The sequence below is a fragment of the Heptranchias perlo genome, chromosome 4, assembly GCF_035084215.1.
Source record: "Heptranchias perlo isolate sHepPer1 chromosome 4, sHepPer1.hap1, whole genome shotgun sequence".
NCBI lineage: Eukaryota > Metazoa > Chordata > Chondrichthyes > Hexanchiformes > Hexanchidae > Heptranchias > Heptranchias perlo.
Genome location: NC_090328.1, coordinates 33,082,946 through 33,101,829, shown reverse-complemented (window position 1 = coordinate 33,101,829; position 18,884 = coordinate 33,082,946). Strand labels below are relative to the sequence as shown.

General features: G+C 40.1%; 1 protein-coding gene across 6 annotated transcripts in view; it reads left to right on the top strand.

Annotated features, from left to right (window-relative positions):
* tnpo1 (transportin 1) overlaps positions 1-18,884 on the top strand; it is a 156,133-nt gene that overhangs the window by 123,169 nt on the left and 14,080 nt on the right. For all 6 annotated transcript variants that reach the window (XR_010962655.1, XM_067982738.1, XM_067982735.1 and 3 more), the window contains exons 16-20: positions 5,991-6,098; positions 9,789-9,947; positions 10,032-10,119; positions 10,280-10,378; positions 16,376-16,471. Coding sequence is in view for 5 of the 6 variants with exons in the window: in XM_067982738.1 (XP_067838839.1) it covers positions 5,991-6,098; positions 9,789-9,947; positions 10,032-10,119; positions 10,280-10,378; positions 16,376-16,471 (550 nt within the window). In the remaining variant the exon portion in view is untranslated. The remainder of the gene's footprint in view (positions 1-5,990; positions 6,099-9,788; positions 9,948-10,031; positions 10,120-10,279; positions 10,379-16,375; positions 16,472-18,884) is intronic.

The window sequence follows — 18,884 nt, the reverse complement described above, 5'->3', positions numbered from 1 at the left end:
TTTGCATCTATAGATTCCCCACCCATACCTTTTTATCTCTGAAACTCAGGTTTCATTTATTTCTGACTTTCACCTCTTCCAATTCCTCTTACACTTTTCATTGCAGCCTCTAATGCAAAGATGTATGTTCTAAAGCCCCTGCTGATTACCTTAGTTCTTTTATTATTTAAATTCAATCTCTTCTAGTTAAAAGTAGCTCATCCTTCTCACTAAATTCATCAGTTATCTCAATTGCTCTCCTAACCATGATACTGCAGGACTTTTCAACTTTTTATCAAGCAAGATTAAATCTAACTTCCCCTCTGTAGAAATCACCATTTTTGATAACTTCATTGTTCACCATCAGCAATAGCTTCTACTGATCAGACCAGCATGAATGCCTGTTTCCTTTGCTATCCTAAATAACCTTGATGTGGAGATGCCGGTGATGGACTGGGGTTGACAATTGTAAACAATTTTACAACACCAAGTTATCGTCCAGCAATTTTATTTTAAATTCACAAGCTTTCGGAGGCTTCCTCCTTCGTCAGGTTCCGTCAAGCTTTCGGAGGCTTCCTCCTTCGTCACATCGTTCACCTGACGAAGGAGGAAGCCTCCGAAAGCTTGTGAATTTAAAATAAAATTGCTGGACTATAACTTGGTGTTGTAAAATTGTTTACAATAAATAACCTTTGAATAATTCATCGCTTAGTCTTCCTGTACCCCTCGGGACAATTCAGCTAATGTAACATTATCCTCACTTCAGTCCAATTTGCATTGTCTGTTTCCTTCCAACTGGGCTTTTACAACTACTGTTTCAAATCAATCTCTTAGAGAATATCCTGTGGCAGGTTACACTCTAGACCAATTTAATTGGCACTATAAGTCTGTCAACTGAAATGGTCGAGAATTCTTTGCTACCATTCCCAATTTCAGCTGCTGCTCTGAGGCGCGGCTAGTTCAGTAGTACAGCCAGGATGTTGTTGGGTCCCATAGCCTTTTCTGTATCCTTTCCATGCTGCTTCCAGCTTGATGGCACAGTTACTGGCTATGAGCTAAAAAGAAAATTAACCTTGAATCACTCATCTCCAGCTCTAATCTCAATGATCTTGATAAACAGCTTTGCACCATTCTGTTCAACCATTATGATGACCTTCTGGTCTGTGTGGCTTAAATCACTGGACACTCACTGAGCCATCAGGGATTTGTTTCAGTTCTCCAGCGACAGTTTCTTTGGTTCCCTTTCATATCTAGTTAACAGCTGCCACCTTTTGGATCTACCCTTAGTCCTAGTTCATCTATTGATATTCTTGATCTCATAGTGTGCTCAGACCTCAAGTCCACTTCTACATCTCCATTGCTAAAAATAACTTCCAAGAAGATCAGTTTAATCTTTCATGCCAAACACTTCTTTTCCAGCTCTTAATTTTATATAACTCTAAAGTCTGGTCAAGACTTGTATTTGAGAAGACTCTTCTGGCACACGTCACGTTCTTAGGCATGATGCGAGATATAAACTTTAGTCTGATAGGCGATCGCATCTAACAACAGTCGCACTCCTATTGCAGTGTTTCTCTTTCTCTATTTTGTCATTCATTGTGCATTTTTTTTGTTCTTTCTAAACTACAAGTAGGCCATCCAACATGTTCTTCCTAAACACCATTTCATAAGAAATAGGAGCAGTAGTCGGCCATACGGCCCCTCAAGCCTGCTGTGCCATTCACTAAGATCATAGCTGATCTTCGACCTCATCTTCCCTTTACCGCCCGATCCCCATATCCCTTGATTCCCTTAGAGTCCAGAAATCTATCGATCTCAGCCTTGAACATATTCAACAACTCAGCATCCACAGCCCTCTGGGGTAGAGAATTCCAAAGATTCACAACCCTCTGAGTGAAGAAATTCCTCCTCCTCTCAGTCCTAAATGTCCGACCCCTTATTCTGAGACTATGTCTCCTGGTATTAGACACTCTAATCAGGGGAAACATCCTCTCAGCATCTAATTTCTCGATAAATTGCCCTTATCTGGTTGCTATGTTTTGATTGATTAAGTAGATTTTTCATTTGGATTTCTCAACATTAATACAGCAACAGTGCTCTGCCTGACATGTACATTGTCTCCTGTCTCCTTTTCAACTTTCACCGTTTGATGCCAACATCCAAATAAATACCTTTTCTACGTTAGTCTACCAGAGGATAGGGCAAGGAAATAGTATCTGATTAGCTTTATGCTTAAACTCTCCTCAACATGTTCAGTGCAGATGTGATCTAGTGCTTAGTCAGACTACACAGATAACCTGCACTTGTGAAAACTAGAGTGGCAGGGGGATGGGAACCTGAGCGGGGAGTCAGAAGGGAATAAAGTTGAGAGCAGCAAGAGAGGGGAAGACCCAGGGGAAATCTACAATGCAAATAGTACAAACAGTTGTTCAAGAACAGGTGAAAGGGAAAAGCGTAGAGCAGCGGAAAGAAAGTGTACTTTAGGCACGACAGATAAAATAAAAACTAGAAGGCATAAGGCAATTAACCCAGCATCAAAGCTGTGGCAGGGGGTTGGGAACCTGAGCAGGGAGACAGAGGAAAGCGTGTCAGGAAGGGACAGAAGGTATGGAGTAAAAGATAAAGTGTTAAAAAAGGAAAAAGCAGGAACTAAGTGTCACAAAACATATTTGAAAGTTCTTTATCTGAATGCACGTAGCATTCGTAACAAAATGGACGAGTTAACGGCACAAATAACTACGTATGGGTATGATCTTGTGGCCATTACAGAAACATGGCTGCAGGGTGACAACGAGTGGGAATTAAATGTTAAATACCCTGGCATAATCAGGAAGGACAGGCAGGAAGGAAGGGGAGGTGGGGTGGCTATGTTAATAAAGGAAGGAATCACTGTAATACAGAGAAATGATATTGGAACAAAGGATCAGGATAATGAAACAGTTTGGGTGGAGATAAGGAATAATAAGGGGGAGAAAACACTAGTGGGCGTAGTATATAGGCCTCCTAATAGTTGCAACTCTGCTGGAAGAAGTATTAATCAGGAAATAGTCGGGGCATGTAATGAGGGAACAGCTATAATTATGGGGGATTTTAACTATCATATTAACTGGACAAATCAAATTGGGCAGGGCAGCCTTGAGGAAGAGTTTATTGAGTGTATTAGGGATGGATTTCTTGAGCAGTATGTAACTGATCCTACAAGGGGGCAGGCAACCCTGGACCTGGTCCTGTGTAATGAGCCAGGATTAATTAATAATGTCCCAGTTAAGGATCCCCTTGGAATGAGTGACCATAACATGGTTACATTCCATATCCAATTAGAGGGTGAGAAGGTTGGTTCTCAAACAAGCGTACTGAGCTTGAATAAAGGAGACTATGATGGTATGAGAGCGGAATTGATTAAAGTGGACTGGGAAAATAGATTAAAGGGTAAGATGGTACATGAGCAGTGGTGTTCATTTAAGGAGTTATTTTACAACTTTCAAAAAAAATATATTCCACTGAGGAAAAAAGGGTGTAAGAGAAATGACAGCCATCTGTGGCTAAGTAAAGAAATTAAGGATAGTATCCGACTAAAAACAAGGACATATAAGGTAGCCAAACTTAGTGGGAGGATAGAAGATTGGGAAGTCTTCAAAAGACAGCAAAAAGTAACTAAAGGATTGATGAAGAAAGGGAAGATAGATTATGAAAATAAATTAGCAAAAAATATAAAAACAGATAGCAAGAGTTTCTACAGTTATATAAAAAGAAAAAGGATGGCTAAGGCAAACGTAGGTCCCTTAGAGGATGAGACCAGGAAATTAATGGTGGGAAACATGGAGATGGCAAAAATGCTGAACAGATATTTTGTTTCAGTCTTTATGGTAGAGGACACCAAGAATATCCCAACACTGGACAAACGGGGGGCTCTAGGAGGGGAGGAGCTAAATACGATTAAAATCACTAAGGAATTGGTACTCAGTAAATTAATGGGACTCAAGGCGGATAAATCCCCTGGACGTGATGGCTTACATCCTAGGGTCTTGAGGGAAGTGGCAGTAGGGATTGTGGATGCTTTGGTAATAATTTTCCAAAATTCTCTGGACTCGACAAAGGTCCCGGCAGATTGGAAAACTGCTGATGTAACACCCTTATTTAAAAAGGGTAGTAGGCAGAAGGCTGGAAATTATAGATCAGTTAGCCTAACATCTGTGGTGGGTAAAATTTTGGAGTCTATTATTAAGGAGACATTTGGATAAACATAATTTAATAGGACAAAGTCAGCATGGCTTTACGAAGGGGAAGTCATGTCTGACAAATTTGCTTGAGTTCTTTGAGGACATAACGTACAGGGTGGATAAAGGGGAACCAGTGGACGTAGTGTATTTAGACTTCCAGAAGGCATTCGACAAGGTGCCACATAAAAGATTATTGCTCAAGATAAAGAATCACTGGATTGGGGGTAATATTCTGGCATGGGTGGAGGATTGGTTATCTAACAGGAAGCAGAGAGTTGGGATAAATGGTTCATTCTCGGACTGGCAACCAGTAGCCAGTGGTGTTCCGCAGGGGTCGGTGCTGGGTCCCTAACTCTTTACAATCTGTATTAACGATTTGGAGGAGGGGACCGAGTGTAACGTATCAAAGTTTGCAGATGATACAAAGATGGGAGGGAAAGTAGAGAGTGAGGAGGACATAACAAACCTACAAGGGGATATAGACAGGCTGGGTGAGTGGGCGGAGATTTGGCAGATGCAATACAATATTGGAAAATGTGCGGTTATGCACTTTGGTAGGAAAAATCAGAGAGCAAGTTATTATCTTAATGGCGAGAAACTGGAAAGTACTGCAGTACAAAGGGATCTGGGGGTCCTAGTGCAAGAAAATCAAAAAGTTAGTATGCAGATGCAGCAGGTGATCAAGAAGGCCAACGGAATGTTGGCTTTTATTGCTAGGGGGATAGAATATAAAAACAGGGAGGTATTGCTGCAGTTATATAAGGTATTGGTGAGACCGCACCTGGAATACTGCATACAGTTTTGGTGCCCATACTTAAGAAAAGACATACTTGCTCTCGAGGCAGTACAAAGAAGGTTCACTCGGTTAATCCTGGGGATGAGGGGGTGGACATATGAGGAGAGGTTGAGTAGATTGGGACTCTACTCATTGGAGTTCAGAAGAATGAGAGGCGATCTTATTGAAACATATAAGATTGTGAAGGGGCTTGATCGGGTGGATGCGGTAAGGATGTTCCCAAGGATGGGTGAAACTAGAACGAGGGGGCATAATCTTAGAATAAGGGGCTGCTCTTTCAAAACTGAGATGAGGAGAAACTTCTTCACTCAGAGGGTGGTAAGTCTGTGGAATTTGCTGCCCCAGGAAGCTGTGGAAGCTACATCATTAAATAAATTTAAAACAGAAATCGACAGTTTCCTAGAAGTAAAGGGAATTAGGGGTTACGGGGAGCGGGCAGGAAATTGGACATGAATTTAGATTTGAGGTTAGGATCAGATCAGCCATGATCTTATTGAATGGCGGAGCAGGCTCGAGGGGCCGATTGGCCTACTCCTGCTCCTATTTCTTATGTTCTTAAAGCTAATTTAAATAATCAGGTAACTGGTATTGCACAATGAAAGTGGAGAAAGGAAAAGGTGCAAAAAGGAGAATGGGAACAGTCAAGATTAGAAGAGTGGACTGGACTTTGGCACCTAATTTCATAGATAAAATAAATATTCAAAATTCTCAGCAGTGAAAATATGAAACATGCACTATTTCAAATTATGAATATTTTATGTGAAATAACAAATAAATGGATAATGTCTGGGGATAATTATCCCCTGATCTACTGGTTACACCATATTTTCAAACTATTGTCTCCTGCTTTATTTCTAAAATGACCTTGCAGAGACTATTTTATGTTAAAGGAGATCATTAAGGGTGTTGCACTAGTGCTGTGATGCTCCATTTTCTAAATTGTGAGTGACCAGAAATAGCATTATATTAAATCTAAGATGTGTTGTGTGTTGCAGTGCCTGTCTTCTGTTGCCACTGCCTTGCAGTCTGGCTTTCTTCCGTACTGTGAACCTGTATACCAGCGTTGTGTAAACCTAGTTCAAAAAACACTTTCACAAGCTATGGTAAGTATTGTAATGCTATAAATTGTCTTAGGATACGATTGTCACAGGAAAACAGTAGTTGTTAGACATTTTTCGCACATTTAATTGTCAGTTTTGATCAACATTGCATGAACTATTTAATTCACTCAACACCCAGTAATAATTTTGAATGCATAATGCTTACCATACTTAGCTGAACGTTAGCAACATAGGAACAGGAGTAGGCCATTCAGCCCCTCGTGCCTGCTCCGCCATTCGATAAGGTCATGGCTGATCTGTGATCGAACTCCATATTCCTGCTTTTGGCCCATATCCCTTAATACCTTTGGTTGCCAAAAAGCTAGCCATCTCAGATTTAAATTTAGCAATTGAGCTAGTATCAATTGCCATTTGCGGAAGAGAGTTCCAAACTTCTACCACCCTTTGTGTGTAGAAATGCTTTCTAATCTCACTCCTGAAAGGTCTGGCTCCAATTTTTAGACTGTGCCCCCTACTGCTAAAATCTCCAACCAGCAGAAATAGTTTCTCTCTATCCACCCTATCTGTAACGCTTAATATCTTATGAACTTCGATCAGATCACCCTTTAACCTTCGAAACTCCAGAGAATACAACCCCAATTTGTGTAATCTCTCCTCGTAACTTCACCCTTGAAGTCCGGGTATCATTCTAGTAAACCTACGCTGCACTCCCTCCAAGGCCAGTATGTCTTTCCAAAGGTGCGGTGCCCAGAACTGCTCTCAGTACTCCAGGTGCAGTCTAACTAGGGTTTTGTATGGCTTCAGCATAACTTCTGCCCCCTTGTACTCCAGTCCTTTAGATATAAAGGCCAGCATTCCATTAGCATTATTGATTATTTTCTGCATCTGTTCATGACACTTCAATGATCTATGTACCTAAACCCCTAAGTCCCTTTGGACAGCCACAGTTTTTAACTTTTTACCATTTAGAAAGTACCCTGTTCTATCCTTTTTTGATCCAATGTGGATGACCTCACATTTGCCTACATTGAATTCCATTTGCCACAGTTTTGCCCATTCACCTAATCTATCAATATCACTTTGTAATTTTATGTTTTCATCTACACTGCTTACAATGCCACCAACCTTGGTGTCATCAGCAAACTTAGATATGAGACTTTCTATGCGTTCATCTAAGTCGTTAATAAATATTGTGAATAATTGAGGCCCCAAGACAGATCCCTGCGGGACTCCACTTGTCACATCCTGCCAATGTGAGTACCTACCCATTATCCCTACTCTCTGTTGCCTTTCGCTCAGCTAACTTCCTAACCAAGCCCGTACTTTTCCCTCGATTCCATGGGCTTCTATCTTAGCTAACAGTCTCTTATGTGGGACCTTATCAAATGCCTTCTAGAAGTCCGTATAAATAACATCCATTGACATTCTCCTGACCACTACTTTAGTCACCTCTTCAAAAAAATTCAGTCAGGTTTGTCAGGCACGACCGACCTTTCTCAAATCCATGCTGGCTGTCTCTGATTAACTGAAAATTCTCGGTGTTCAGTCACCCTATCCTTAATTATAGACTCCAGCATTTTCCCCACAATAGATGTTAGGCTAACTGGTCTATAATTCCCTGGTTTCCCTCTCCTTTCTTAAAAAGCGGAGTGACATGTGCAATTTTCCAATCCAGAGGGACAGTTCCTGAATCTAGAGAACTTTGAAAGATTATAGTTAGGGCATCTGCAATGTGCTCACCTACTTCCTTTAAAACCCTGGGATGGAAACCATCTGTTCCTGGGGATTTGTCACTCTTTAGTGCTATTATTTTTTTCATTACTGTTGTTTTACTTATTTTAATTTTATTGAGTCTCTGTCCCCGATTCAATATTAGTTTTCTTGGGATTTCTGGCATGCTATCCTCTTTTTCTACTGTAAATACTGACGCAAAGTAATTGTTCAACATGTCCGCCATTTCCCCATTGTCAATGACAATATCCCCACTTTGTTTTTAAGGGGCCAACACTGCTCCTGACCACCCTCTTTTTCCTAATATAACTATAAAAGTTCTTCGTATTGGTTTTGATATCCCTTGCAAGTTTCTTTTCATACTCTCTTTTTGTGGCTCTTACTATCTGTTTTGTGACCCTTTGTTGATCTTTGTATCTTTCCCATTCGCCAGGATCTGTACCATTTTTTGCCTTTTTGTATGCCCTTTCCTTATGTCTTATACTGTCCCTTACCTCTTTAGTTGTCCATGGCTGTTTTTTTTGGCAAGTAGAGTTCTTGCCCCTCAGGCGCATAAACCGATTCTGTATCACGTTAAATGTTTCTTTAAACATTTCCCACTGATCATCAGTCGTTTTACCCATTAACAGATTTGCCCAGTTTACTGTGGACAGTCTCTGTCTCACCCCATTGAAGTCGGCCTTACCCAAGTCTAGAATTTTAGCAGCTGATTCACTTTTTTCCCTTTCAAACACTACATTGAACTCGATCATGTTATGATCGCTATTGGATAGATGTTCACACACAGTTAAGCTGTTAACTAAATCTGGTTCATTACTCATTACTAAATCTAGTATGGCTTGCCCCCTTGTTGCCTCTAGGACATACTGCTGTAGAAAACTATCCCGGACACACTCAAGAAATTCACTACCTTTCTGACAGTTACTAGTCTGCTTTTCCCAATCTATGTGAAGGTTAAAGTCCCCCATTAAGACCACTATGCCTTTGTTACATGCTTGTCTAATCTCTGCATTTATACAATCTCGCACTTCAGAGCTGCTGCCACGGGTCCTATACACAACTCCCACTATAGTCTTAGATCCTTTCCTATTTCTCATTTCAACCCATAAGGTCTCTGTTGGCTGCTTACCCCTCGTTATATCCTCCTTTATCATTGAAGTGATTTCATCTCTAATCACTAAGGCTACTCCTCCCCCTCTTCCATATTCCCTATCTCTCCTGTAGACCTTATAACACGGTTTATTTAGTTCCTGACCATCCTGCAGCCATGTCTCAGTAATAGCTATCGTGTCATACCCTCCAATTTGAATTTGAACCTGTAGTTCATTTAATTTATTCTTTATACTCCGTGCATTTGTATATAGAACTCTTAGTTGGGCCACACACCCTAGCCTGACCTTCAGCTTTGATGCTGGGTTAATTTCTTTACACCTTCTAGTTTTCACTTTATCTGTAGTGCCAAAAGTACACTTTCTTTTTGCTGCTCTACGCTTTTCCCTTTCACTTGTTCTTGAACAAGTGTTTGTACTATTTGTATTGTAAATTTACCCTGGGTCTTCCCCTCTCTTGCTGCTCTCAACTTTACTCCCTTCTGACTCCCCGCTCAGGTTCCCATCCCCCTGCCACTCTAGTTTAAACCTTCCCCAACAGCTCTAGCAAACATTGATAGTTGCAGCCAGGAAGTTTGGGCCTCCTTTTCAATTTTAACATTGGCTCTAATTTGGCCTGGGGGAAATCTTTTTCCTTTTCTTGAAATTGAGAAGTCTTAGTGAAGGTGGTTAGGCCAAAGTACACCACACCACCAAAGTTGGAAGGAGTAGTAGAGAAGACTAGGTAAATGGAGTAATGATTTCTGACACTACTTTGGTATACATTTCGGTTCTACCTACAGATGATATGAATGCACATGTATTTTCAGACAGACAATATCTGTATTGTTGTGATCCAAATTGTTTTGGTATCTTGTTCTGTACTTTTATGTCATTGGTTCTTGTTTTGCAGTTGCATGGTTCTCAGCCTGACCAGTGTGAGGCCCCAGATAAAGATTTTATGATTGTGGCACTTGATTTATTGAGTGGCCTGGCTGAAGGTCTTGGAGGAAGTATTGAACAGCTAGTAGCACGGAGCAATATTTTATCGTTAATGTACCAGTGCATGCAGGTAAGTAATGTTCCATTAAAATTGAACTCTTTCCCAACCCCCAAAAAGAAAGGGAAACACATAATTGTTCTTTTTAAATTGTAGGATAAGATGCCAGAAGTACGACAGAGTTCTTTTGCCTTGTTGGGTGATTTAACAAAGGCTTGTTTTCAGCATGTGAAGCCTTGCATTGGTATGTAATGTCTTTGTTCATTTATCTATTTCACTATTCAGGTTATGTGAAGTTCACAGCTGAGAAAACAAGTTACAGAAAACATGTTTCGTTGTAAATGAAATGGCACATTCTTTAATTGGTCTTTGAGTATAACTTCAACTTTGTTTCTTTTTTACAGCTGATTTCATGCCAGTTCTTGGAACTAATCTGAATCCAGAATTTATTTCGGTGTGTAATAATGCCACATGGGCAATTGGAGAGATCTCCATTCAGATGGGTTAGTATTTGATGTATGCATATCAAGCTGTGAACTTGGTAAGAAGTATACATTTAGAACTAGAGATGTTTCCAGCACAGAAGGAGGCAATTTGACCCATTCTATCTGTGGTGGTTCTTTGCTAGAGGAATCCAAAACTAATCCTGTTGCCCTGCTCTCTTTCCTTTTAGTCCTGAATTTTCCTCTGTTTCATGTGTTTATTCACTTTTCCCTTCAAAGATACAGTGGTCTCTACTACTATTCTCTGTGGCAAAATATTCCAAGCTGTTACAGTTCTGCCACTGCCATTCTGTGTATAAATAAGTTTCTCCTAACCCTCTCCTCACTCTTAGTGAATATTTTATATTGATGACCCCTCATTACTGAATCCCCAACCAGAAATAGTTTTTCCCTATTCACTCAAAACTTTCATAATTTTCAAAAAAAAATCTGTTAAATTGTCTCTTGACCTTCTCTGCTGCAATGAAAGTGGCCCCAATATATTAAGTCTCTCCTCATAACCATAGTTTCTCACCCTTGGTATTATCCTGGTGAATCTATACTGGGTATGGTAGTGTAGTGGTTGTATATCTGGGCCAGTAATCTAGGAAACATGAGTTCAAATCCCACCATTGAATTCAGTCCTGGTCTAGATGTGTGACTTAAGTCCCACACCAAACATGGCTGACTCTTAACAGCCCTCTGAAGTGGTCCATCAAACCATTAGAAAGGAAAATAAGGGGAAAAAATGGATGGACCACTCAGCTGCATACCCAACCCAGTCAACTCTGCAATTTCCTCCTCACTAACATCTGGGGACTGGTACCAAAGTTGGGAGAGCTGTCCCACAGTCTAGTCAACCAACAGCCTGACATTGTCATACTCACAGAATCATACCCATCAACCAACATCCCAGATTCTTTCGTCACCATCCCTGGGTATGTCCTGTCCCACAGGCAGGAAAGACAGAGATGGGGCACAATGGTGTACAGTCAGGGGAGGGGAGTGGTATGGGGAGGCGGTTAGGCTCTCCCTTGTTGGATTGACCTAACATTGATTCCAGACCCCATGAAATCTCATGGCGTCATGTCAAACATAGGCAAGGAAACCTGCTGATTACCATCTGCCACCATCCGTCAGGTGATGAATCAGTACCCCTCCATGTTGAACACCACTTGGAGGAAGCATTAAGGATAGCAAGGGCACAGAACATACTCTGGATGTGGGACTTCAATATGCATCACCAAGAGTGGCTTGATAGTACCACCAGTGACGTGCTGACTGAGTCCTGAAGGACGTAGCTGCTAGACTGTGCTTGTGGCAGTTGGTGAGAACACCAACACGAGGGAATAATCTATTTGATCTTGTGCTCACCAATCTACCTGTCACAGATGTGTCTGTCCATGACAGCATTGGTAGATGTGACCACCGTACAGTTCTCTTGGAGACAAAGTCCCATCTTCACACTGAGGACGCTCATCATGTCATGTGGCACTACCACAGTGCTAATTGGGATAGATTAAGAACAGATTTAGCCCCTCAAAACTGGGCATCCGTGAAGCGCTGTGGGCTATCAGCAGCGGCAGAATTGTATATCACCATAATTTGTAACCTCATGGCCTGGCATATCCCTCATTCCTCCATCACCATCAAGCCAGATGACTAACCCTGGTTCAATGAGGTGTGTGGAAGAGCATGTCGAGAGCAGCACCAGGCGTACCTGATGAAACCTGATGAAACTACAACTTAAGACTATATGCACGCTAAGCAGAAAAGGCAGGATGCTGTAGATAGACAGAGCTACGCAGTCCCACAACCAACGGATCTGATCAAAGCTCTGCAACCCTGCCATATCCAGTTGTGAATGGTAGTGGACAGTTAAACAACTAACGGGCTCTATGAGCATTCCCATCCTCAACAATGGCAGTGCCCATCATGTGAATGCAGAAGGCTAGGCTGAAGCCTTTGCAACCATCTTCAGCCAGAAGTGCCAAGTGGGTGATCCTTCTCAGCCTCTCCAGAGATCCCACTATAACAGATGCCAGTCTAGCCAATTCAATTCATGCCACGTGACATCCAGAAAGGTGAGTGCAGTGGACACAAAGGTTTGGACCTGATAACATCCTGGCTTTAGTGCTGAAGATTTGTGCTTCAGAACTAGCCGCACTCATAGCTAGGCTGTTCCACTACAGCTGCAATACTGGCATCCACCTGACAGTGTGGAAAATTGTCCATGTATGTCCTGTCCACAAAAAGCAGGACAAATCCAACCAGGCCAATTACCGCTCTTTCAGCCTGCTCCCAATTATCAGCAAAGTGATGGAAGGAGTCGTCAACAATGGTATGAAACTACACTTAACAATAAATTGCTCACCGATCTCAGTTTGGGTTCAACCAGTGTCACTCGGCTGCAGATCTCAATATAGCCATGGTCCAAACATGGGCATGAGCTGACTTCCAGAGGTGAGAGTGACTGCCTTTGACATCAAGACAGTTTGACCAAGTGTAGCACCAAGGAGCCCTAGTAAAACTGAAGTCAATGGAGATCAGGGGGAAAACACTCCAGTGGCTGGAGTCATACCTGGCATAAAGGAAGATGTTTGTGATGTTGGAGTCTAATCACCTCAGCCCCAGGACATTGCTGCAGAAATGCCTCAGGGCAGCATCCTAGGCCCAACTATCTTCAGCTGCATCATCAATGACCTCTCCCATCATAAGGTCAGATGTGCCAACAACATCCAAGCTTAGACTGAAAGATTCCAAGTAACATTCGTGTCACAGAAGTGCCAATGACCATCTCCAACGAGAGAGAACTTAGCCACCTCCCCATGATATTCAGTGACGTTACCATCGTTGAGTTCCCCACCATCAATCTCTTGGGAGCGGGGGTGGGGGGGGGGGGGGGGGGTGGTCACCATTGACCAGAAACTCAACTGGCTGTACTGTCTTCCATACTGGCATGTCCAAAACCATGTACAGTACTTTTATCTGTGGTCTAACCACTGCCTTATACAAAGTGACCGCTCCATGTTTGCTGGTGTACTATTTATCTCTATTTATAAAAACCCAAAATGCCATTGGCGTTTTATGGTTTTATCTAGCTGCATTCACACTTTAAAGGAATTATATATTTCAACCCCCAGATCTCTCTGTTCATTCACACCCTTCAGTATCTTTCCATTGAGTGTATATTCCCATACCTTGTTTTCCTTCCAAAATGTTTAACCTCACACTTTCATTCAATTGGATCTGCCACTTGTCTATCCATTCCACTAACCTATGTCATCCTTAACTCTTTTACTGACCTTGCTGCTTGCCGAAGCCCCTACTTTTGTGTGTTCAGCAAATTTTGAGATTGTGCTCCCTATACACAAGTCCAACTCTGAAAATGGGCCCAGCACTAACCCTTGGGGGTATACCACTTCTAACCCTTGTCTGATCCAAGCAATGCCCTTTGTTTCCTGTCTATCAACCAACTTTCTATCCATGTTACTATTGCTTCTTGCATCATACATCTGAATTTTTCTAGCAAGCCTCTTGGGCATCTTATTGAACACCTAAAATTCAATGTACACTATGCTGCTGCATTCCCTTTATCTATCCAATTGGTCACTTCTTTAAACAAAAAAGTTGGGGCTTGAGGTGGAGATCTTCTGTCAACGTAATGATGGTGGGGTGATTTGCACCCTTGGTGTTGACCATTTTTTCTTCCAGGCTCTTGGGCTGCTAGCTTCCTTCCGTGTTCCATTTCCACCTGACTCATCCCCCAATTTCTTTAACTATTCACATGTTCTCTGTGTCTTTTAAATTTCTTTGATTCTCCCCCCCCCCCATGCCTCCTATCGTCTCATGCTGATCACTTCTACCATTTAACCATCTTCAGTTTTCCACTTGAAGACTTTGTCATTCTATTTCTTCTCATCATAGAATAGAATCACAGAAAGGTTACAGCCCAGAAGGAGGCCATTTGGCCCATCGAGTCCGTGCCGGCTCTATGCAAAGGCAGTCCAGCTAGTCCCACTCCCCCACTCTTGTCTGTGTATGTGTTTTACCCATCCCCATTACTTTCGTTCTGTTTTTTTAAAAATGCTGTTCATCTGCAATATCCTCACTTTGAACAAAGGATCCACGTCCAAAACGGTAACTCATTTGTTCGCTCCAGATGTTGACTGACCTGTTTTGTTTCCAGCATTTTCTGTTCTTACACCGTTCAGGAATCTTGGTCACAAATTCAAAAAATAAAAAAGCCAGCTATTTCTCTGACCATACAATCTTCCACAACTGGTAAACTTGCATGCTTGTAGTCTATTTGCCTCTAAACCCTGGGTAGTCCCTTGCTGCACGGTGCTGTAATGTTGCTCTGGACCACCTTTTGAGTCACTCAAACTCTTACTTGTCCAACGCTTTTTATTGGACAGTTCCAGTAATCCAGGGGTTCCTTGCATCTGTGAATCCTGTCTCCCTTTGCTACCCCTGTGATCACCTAATTCTTTTTATATTACAGTTCACTATTGTTAGCCCTAGTTTCATTTGTACTAGTTTTATCCTTTTAAATTTGCTTAATTTACTCTCCACAGTACTCTACATTGTATATTGATCGTGTAAGAACATATCTCCCCTTTAACGTATAAAGATGGTCGTAATTTAACAGATCAGCTGATAATTGCTGTCCCATAAAACAATATGCTTATCACAAAATGTTAGATTATAGTTGTGTGTTTTAACTAACGTATTACTGACATTGTATAAATCCAACCAAAACAAAAATCCATGCTAGTGATTACAATTCAGGCTCCTAATACTTCAATGCAAAAGGTAGTTTCCATAAGCAAAGAGTCTGCAGTGAATAGATACCTGCACTTTACGCATGCTGTGGACAGGTCTAACAGTAACTCCTTAACTTATGTATAAATAAGAGACCAAGTGTCTACTCTGAACGGCACGTTCAGGGTAAAACTAATAGATTTAGTTGCAAATGATATTACACAAAAGTAGTACGGTACAGAAACATGCTGATGGTACAAATACTACAAGTTAATAGCAAATAATAGAACCAGTCCACGAGGTATTAAAATGCCATTTTCTAGAACTCGTTTCTTGTGCAATTTGTTGTACAATGAGGATTTTGGGTGATTTTCAATTACTTGGATGCTTTATGTGGCTAATGAGATTCCATGCCAACTTATGGAGTCCACGTGTCACTTCAAGAAACTGAAATGAATTGAAGATATTTGGAAATGTCTGCACTATATATTCCAATCCAAAGGCCTCTGAATAAAGAATTGTCAATCAGTTAAGTTCAAAGACACAGTGGAGCATCCTGTGCATAGAATCAGTTGATGAGCTGGTGTTTAAAGCTCATCCAGGCCTCTCGTATCTATTACTTTTATCATGCATAATTTGGTAGGCACCAAGGCAAAGCTTCTGCATCCTGGCTAATCTACAGATCAAAGTACTTAACCTGTGCTTTGCAGATCTCTAGTTTCAACATTAATAAAGAAAGACAAGTTCCATCTAAACTTTAGTTATTTCTAAAACACAATTACCCTGTCTATTTAGTCATTTCAAAAAAAGCTATAGATGGAATCTTCCACATTATCATGTGTATGTTCACATAATGAACTTGTACAAAACTAATGTTCAGCCATTGAATTATAAAGTGGACTAGTGGACCAGTTATTATAAAAGTATATGGAGTAGGATGTTATTGCAGCTCCTTGCTTTCCACGTAGTTATATGTTGTATAACTTTATTTTGAAAAAGCAAAATTATTTTGTTGCTTCATTGTGTTTTGTTGTCTTCACTATAATTGAAAAATATATATTTTCCTTCATTTTCTGAAAAAAAGGATGTAAAATTACTTCCAAATTGGAGGTCAAAATTTGTTGCCATTCGTAAGTGTATTTGTATTTACATTTGATCTCCCGGAACAAGTGTGTAGAATTTTAGAACGTAATAGTTAAAGGACTGCCTTTAGCTGATAAACTCTTCACTTAGCTAATTTTATTTTTTTACTAGGGATTGAAATGCAGCCTTATGTTCCAATGGTCTTGCACCAGCTGGTGGAAATCATTAATAGACCTAACACACCAAAAACATTACTGGAAAATACAGGTAACTCAAATTGTGATTTCATAGGATGTTTAATTTGTTGTTGAGTATTGTTTTGCTTAGGAATGAATGTGTGAAATATTTTTAGTCACTTCAGATATTTTTAAGCTGCATAAATAAGTATTAACATTGCGTGCTGGCTATTGACAAGGCAGCGTTGGCCTGTTTGAACTAATTTTGAATTGGTGCTCTACAATCACGTTGCTTGATTTTAGCTTTTAGATTGTGCTGCTGGTTTTAACCAACCATTATGCAAGGATGGTAGTTCTACATTATCAGGGTTGCCCTGTCAATGGACTCTTAGAATCTACTCACATTAGAATGAAGTAATGTTCAATTTCTGCTGTTAAAATTTCACTGTGTTCATTGCATTGTGGAATGAGTCTTTACAAGCCTCGAATTTGGAAATACTGAACAAGCTTAGGATATTGTGTTAAGAAAATTACAAAACCTTTCAATATCAAAGAAGTGAATTTTGTCCAAATAGTTTGACTTTCAATGGTTAGCCTTGAAAGTGAAAGATAAAATAAAAATACATTGTCATATTGCTTTGTTTTGAGGCTTGTAAGTTTGTCATAATCGGAACAAGCTTGTGGATTTGTCAGATGCATGGTCTGTTTGATCAGAAATGGACGTCAATAAAATTGCCGTGAGTGACTATTGATAGCAACCAAATCAGTTTTTAAAAATATACAAATCGGTGGTGAAAATGGATTGGAATGGGTATAAATTCTATAAGATCTGTAATAACATTTTGTCTGACATAAACATGAAAATATAGAATTAGTGTACTAAAATGCAATTTACTTCATTTAGAGAATCCTGAGGGTTAGTGAGTCAATACATTTGAATCCTAAGTCACTGCATCTAACATTAGAAATTTGTGGCAAAATATTCTTGCACATATTGAATTAGAGCAGAGGTTCCCAAACCTTTGTTGTTGAGCTTTACTTCGGAGATTCATGTCCCACGCAATCCCGTTTCCCCCCCACCTTTCTAAGTAACATTAATTATACAAAAATATTGTTTGTGTAGATATAGGTGGTAGCCCAGAATACTGCAGCAGTTTTGTCAGATTAGCTGTTTTCACTTTGCTCCTTTATACTTTTGAAGTCCAAACATACAAATCATTAGAGCTCATGGGCTGGGAAATTCCTAATTTCTCATGTTTCTCAGCAACTTAGTGAAACTCTGTCAGATGCAAAATAAGATCTGTGTTTATTTAATACAAGGAACAATCTGTACTCAAATGTAATTGGTACATATATATCTAAATCTATACAGTTTTAAAATATTTCATATGCTAATATATGACCATTTAAAAAGAAAGACTTGCATTTATATATTGCCTTTCACAACTTCAGAGCATGTCCCAAAGAGCTTTATAGCCAATTAAGTATCTTTTTGAAGTGTAGTCACTGATGTAATGTAATGTAATGTAATTATTAATCTATTTGCATTTGTTTTGTACAGAACTTGCATCTGACATGGAGTTAATTTGACTCCTTTAGCCTATACCTTTTGAAAGTTATGTTGCTATGTCCAGCTTCATTGATGGTTAATGAGTACCTAGAATAGGGACATTTATGTTTATAAGCTTGTTCCTCTTTCTTGGCATTTATGTACTGCTTAAGTTCTTCAAAATGTAGATGCAAGTGTGCAGTAAGACACTACACAGCAGCAATAAATGTGAACAAAATGTTGCACGTTTAATGAAGGATAACTGATCAACTGTCCCTTTTCTAAATATGCTACATTTGTGTCGGGGTTGAAGAATTATTTGCCAAAACATTTTGTGTAAACCTTTTGTCTGAATGTAAAAACAAAACTTAATGTTTTTTTTAATTTGAAATGTGCAATACTTGCCCATTGTATGTGTTCTATGTACAAGCTTCTATGTGCATTCCTGGTTCAATTCTTAACTCCCAGACATTCTTAAACGCACATTAAGCACAATTCCTAGTTGATCCTAACCCAGTTCCTGAGCTGGTTTTAAAATATTACCATATGCTTTGGCAGTCTCATTGCTTAGCTGTCCCATTTTTTTTCTCGACATGCCTATCGTTTACAAGTCTATCTCTTAAAGACAGAATCCAAGTCAAACTTTGTTCCTGATTTTTTTTTAAATTACACAATTTTATGAGGAAGCATTTTTGAGGGAGCTGGTGCAATAAAAAACAATCTATAAAGGCCAGTTTCCACTATTTTTAAATGACCGTGGGCTTTTTGTAGAAATATTGCTAATTTAAGCAATTTGGTTACAAAATGAAGAAAACAACTTTGTGCTGAATGCACTATTATTCAAATTACAAATTGGTTTTGTGCGACTTGCATGTTTCCCAACTTGCAAGGCGAATTTTCTTTTTCAATTGGCATACCTCTCGTGCAGTTTGATCAGTATATCCTACACTGAACT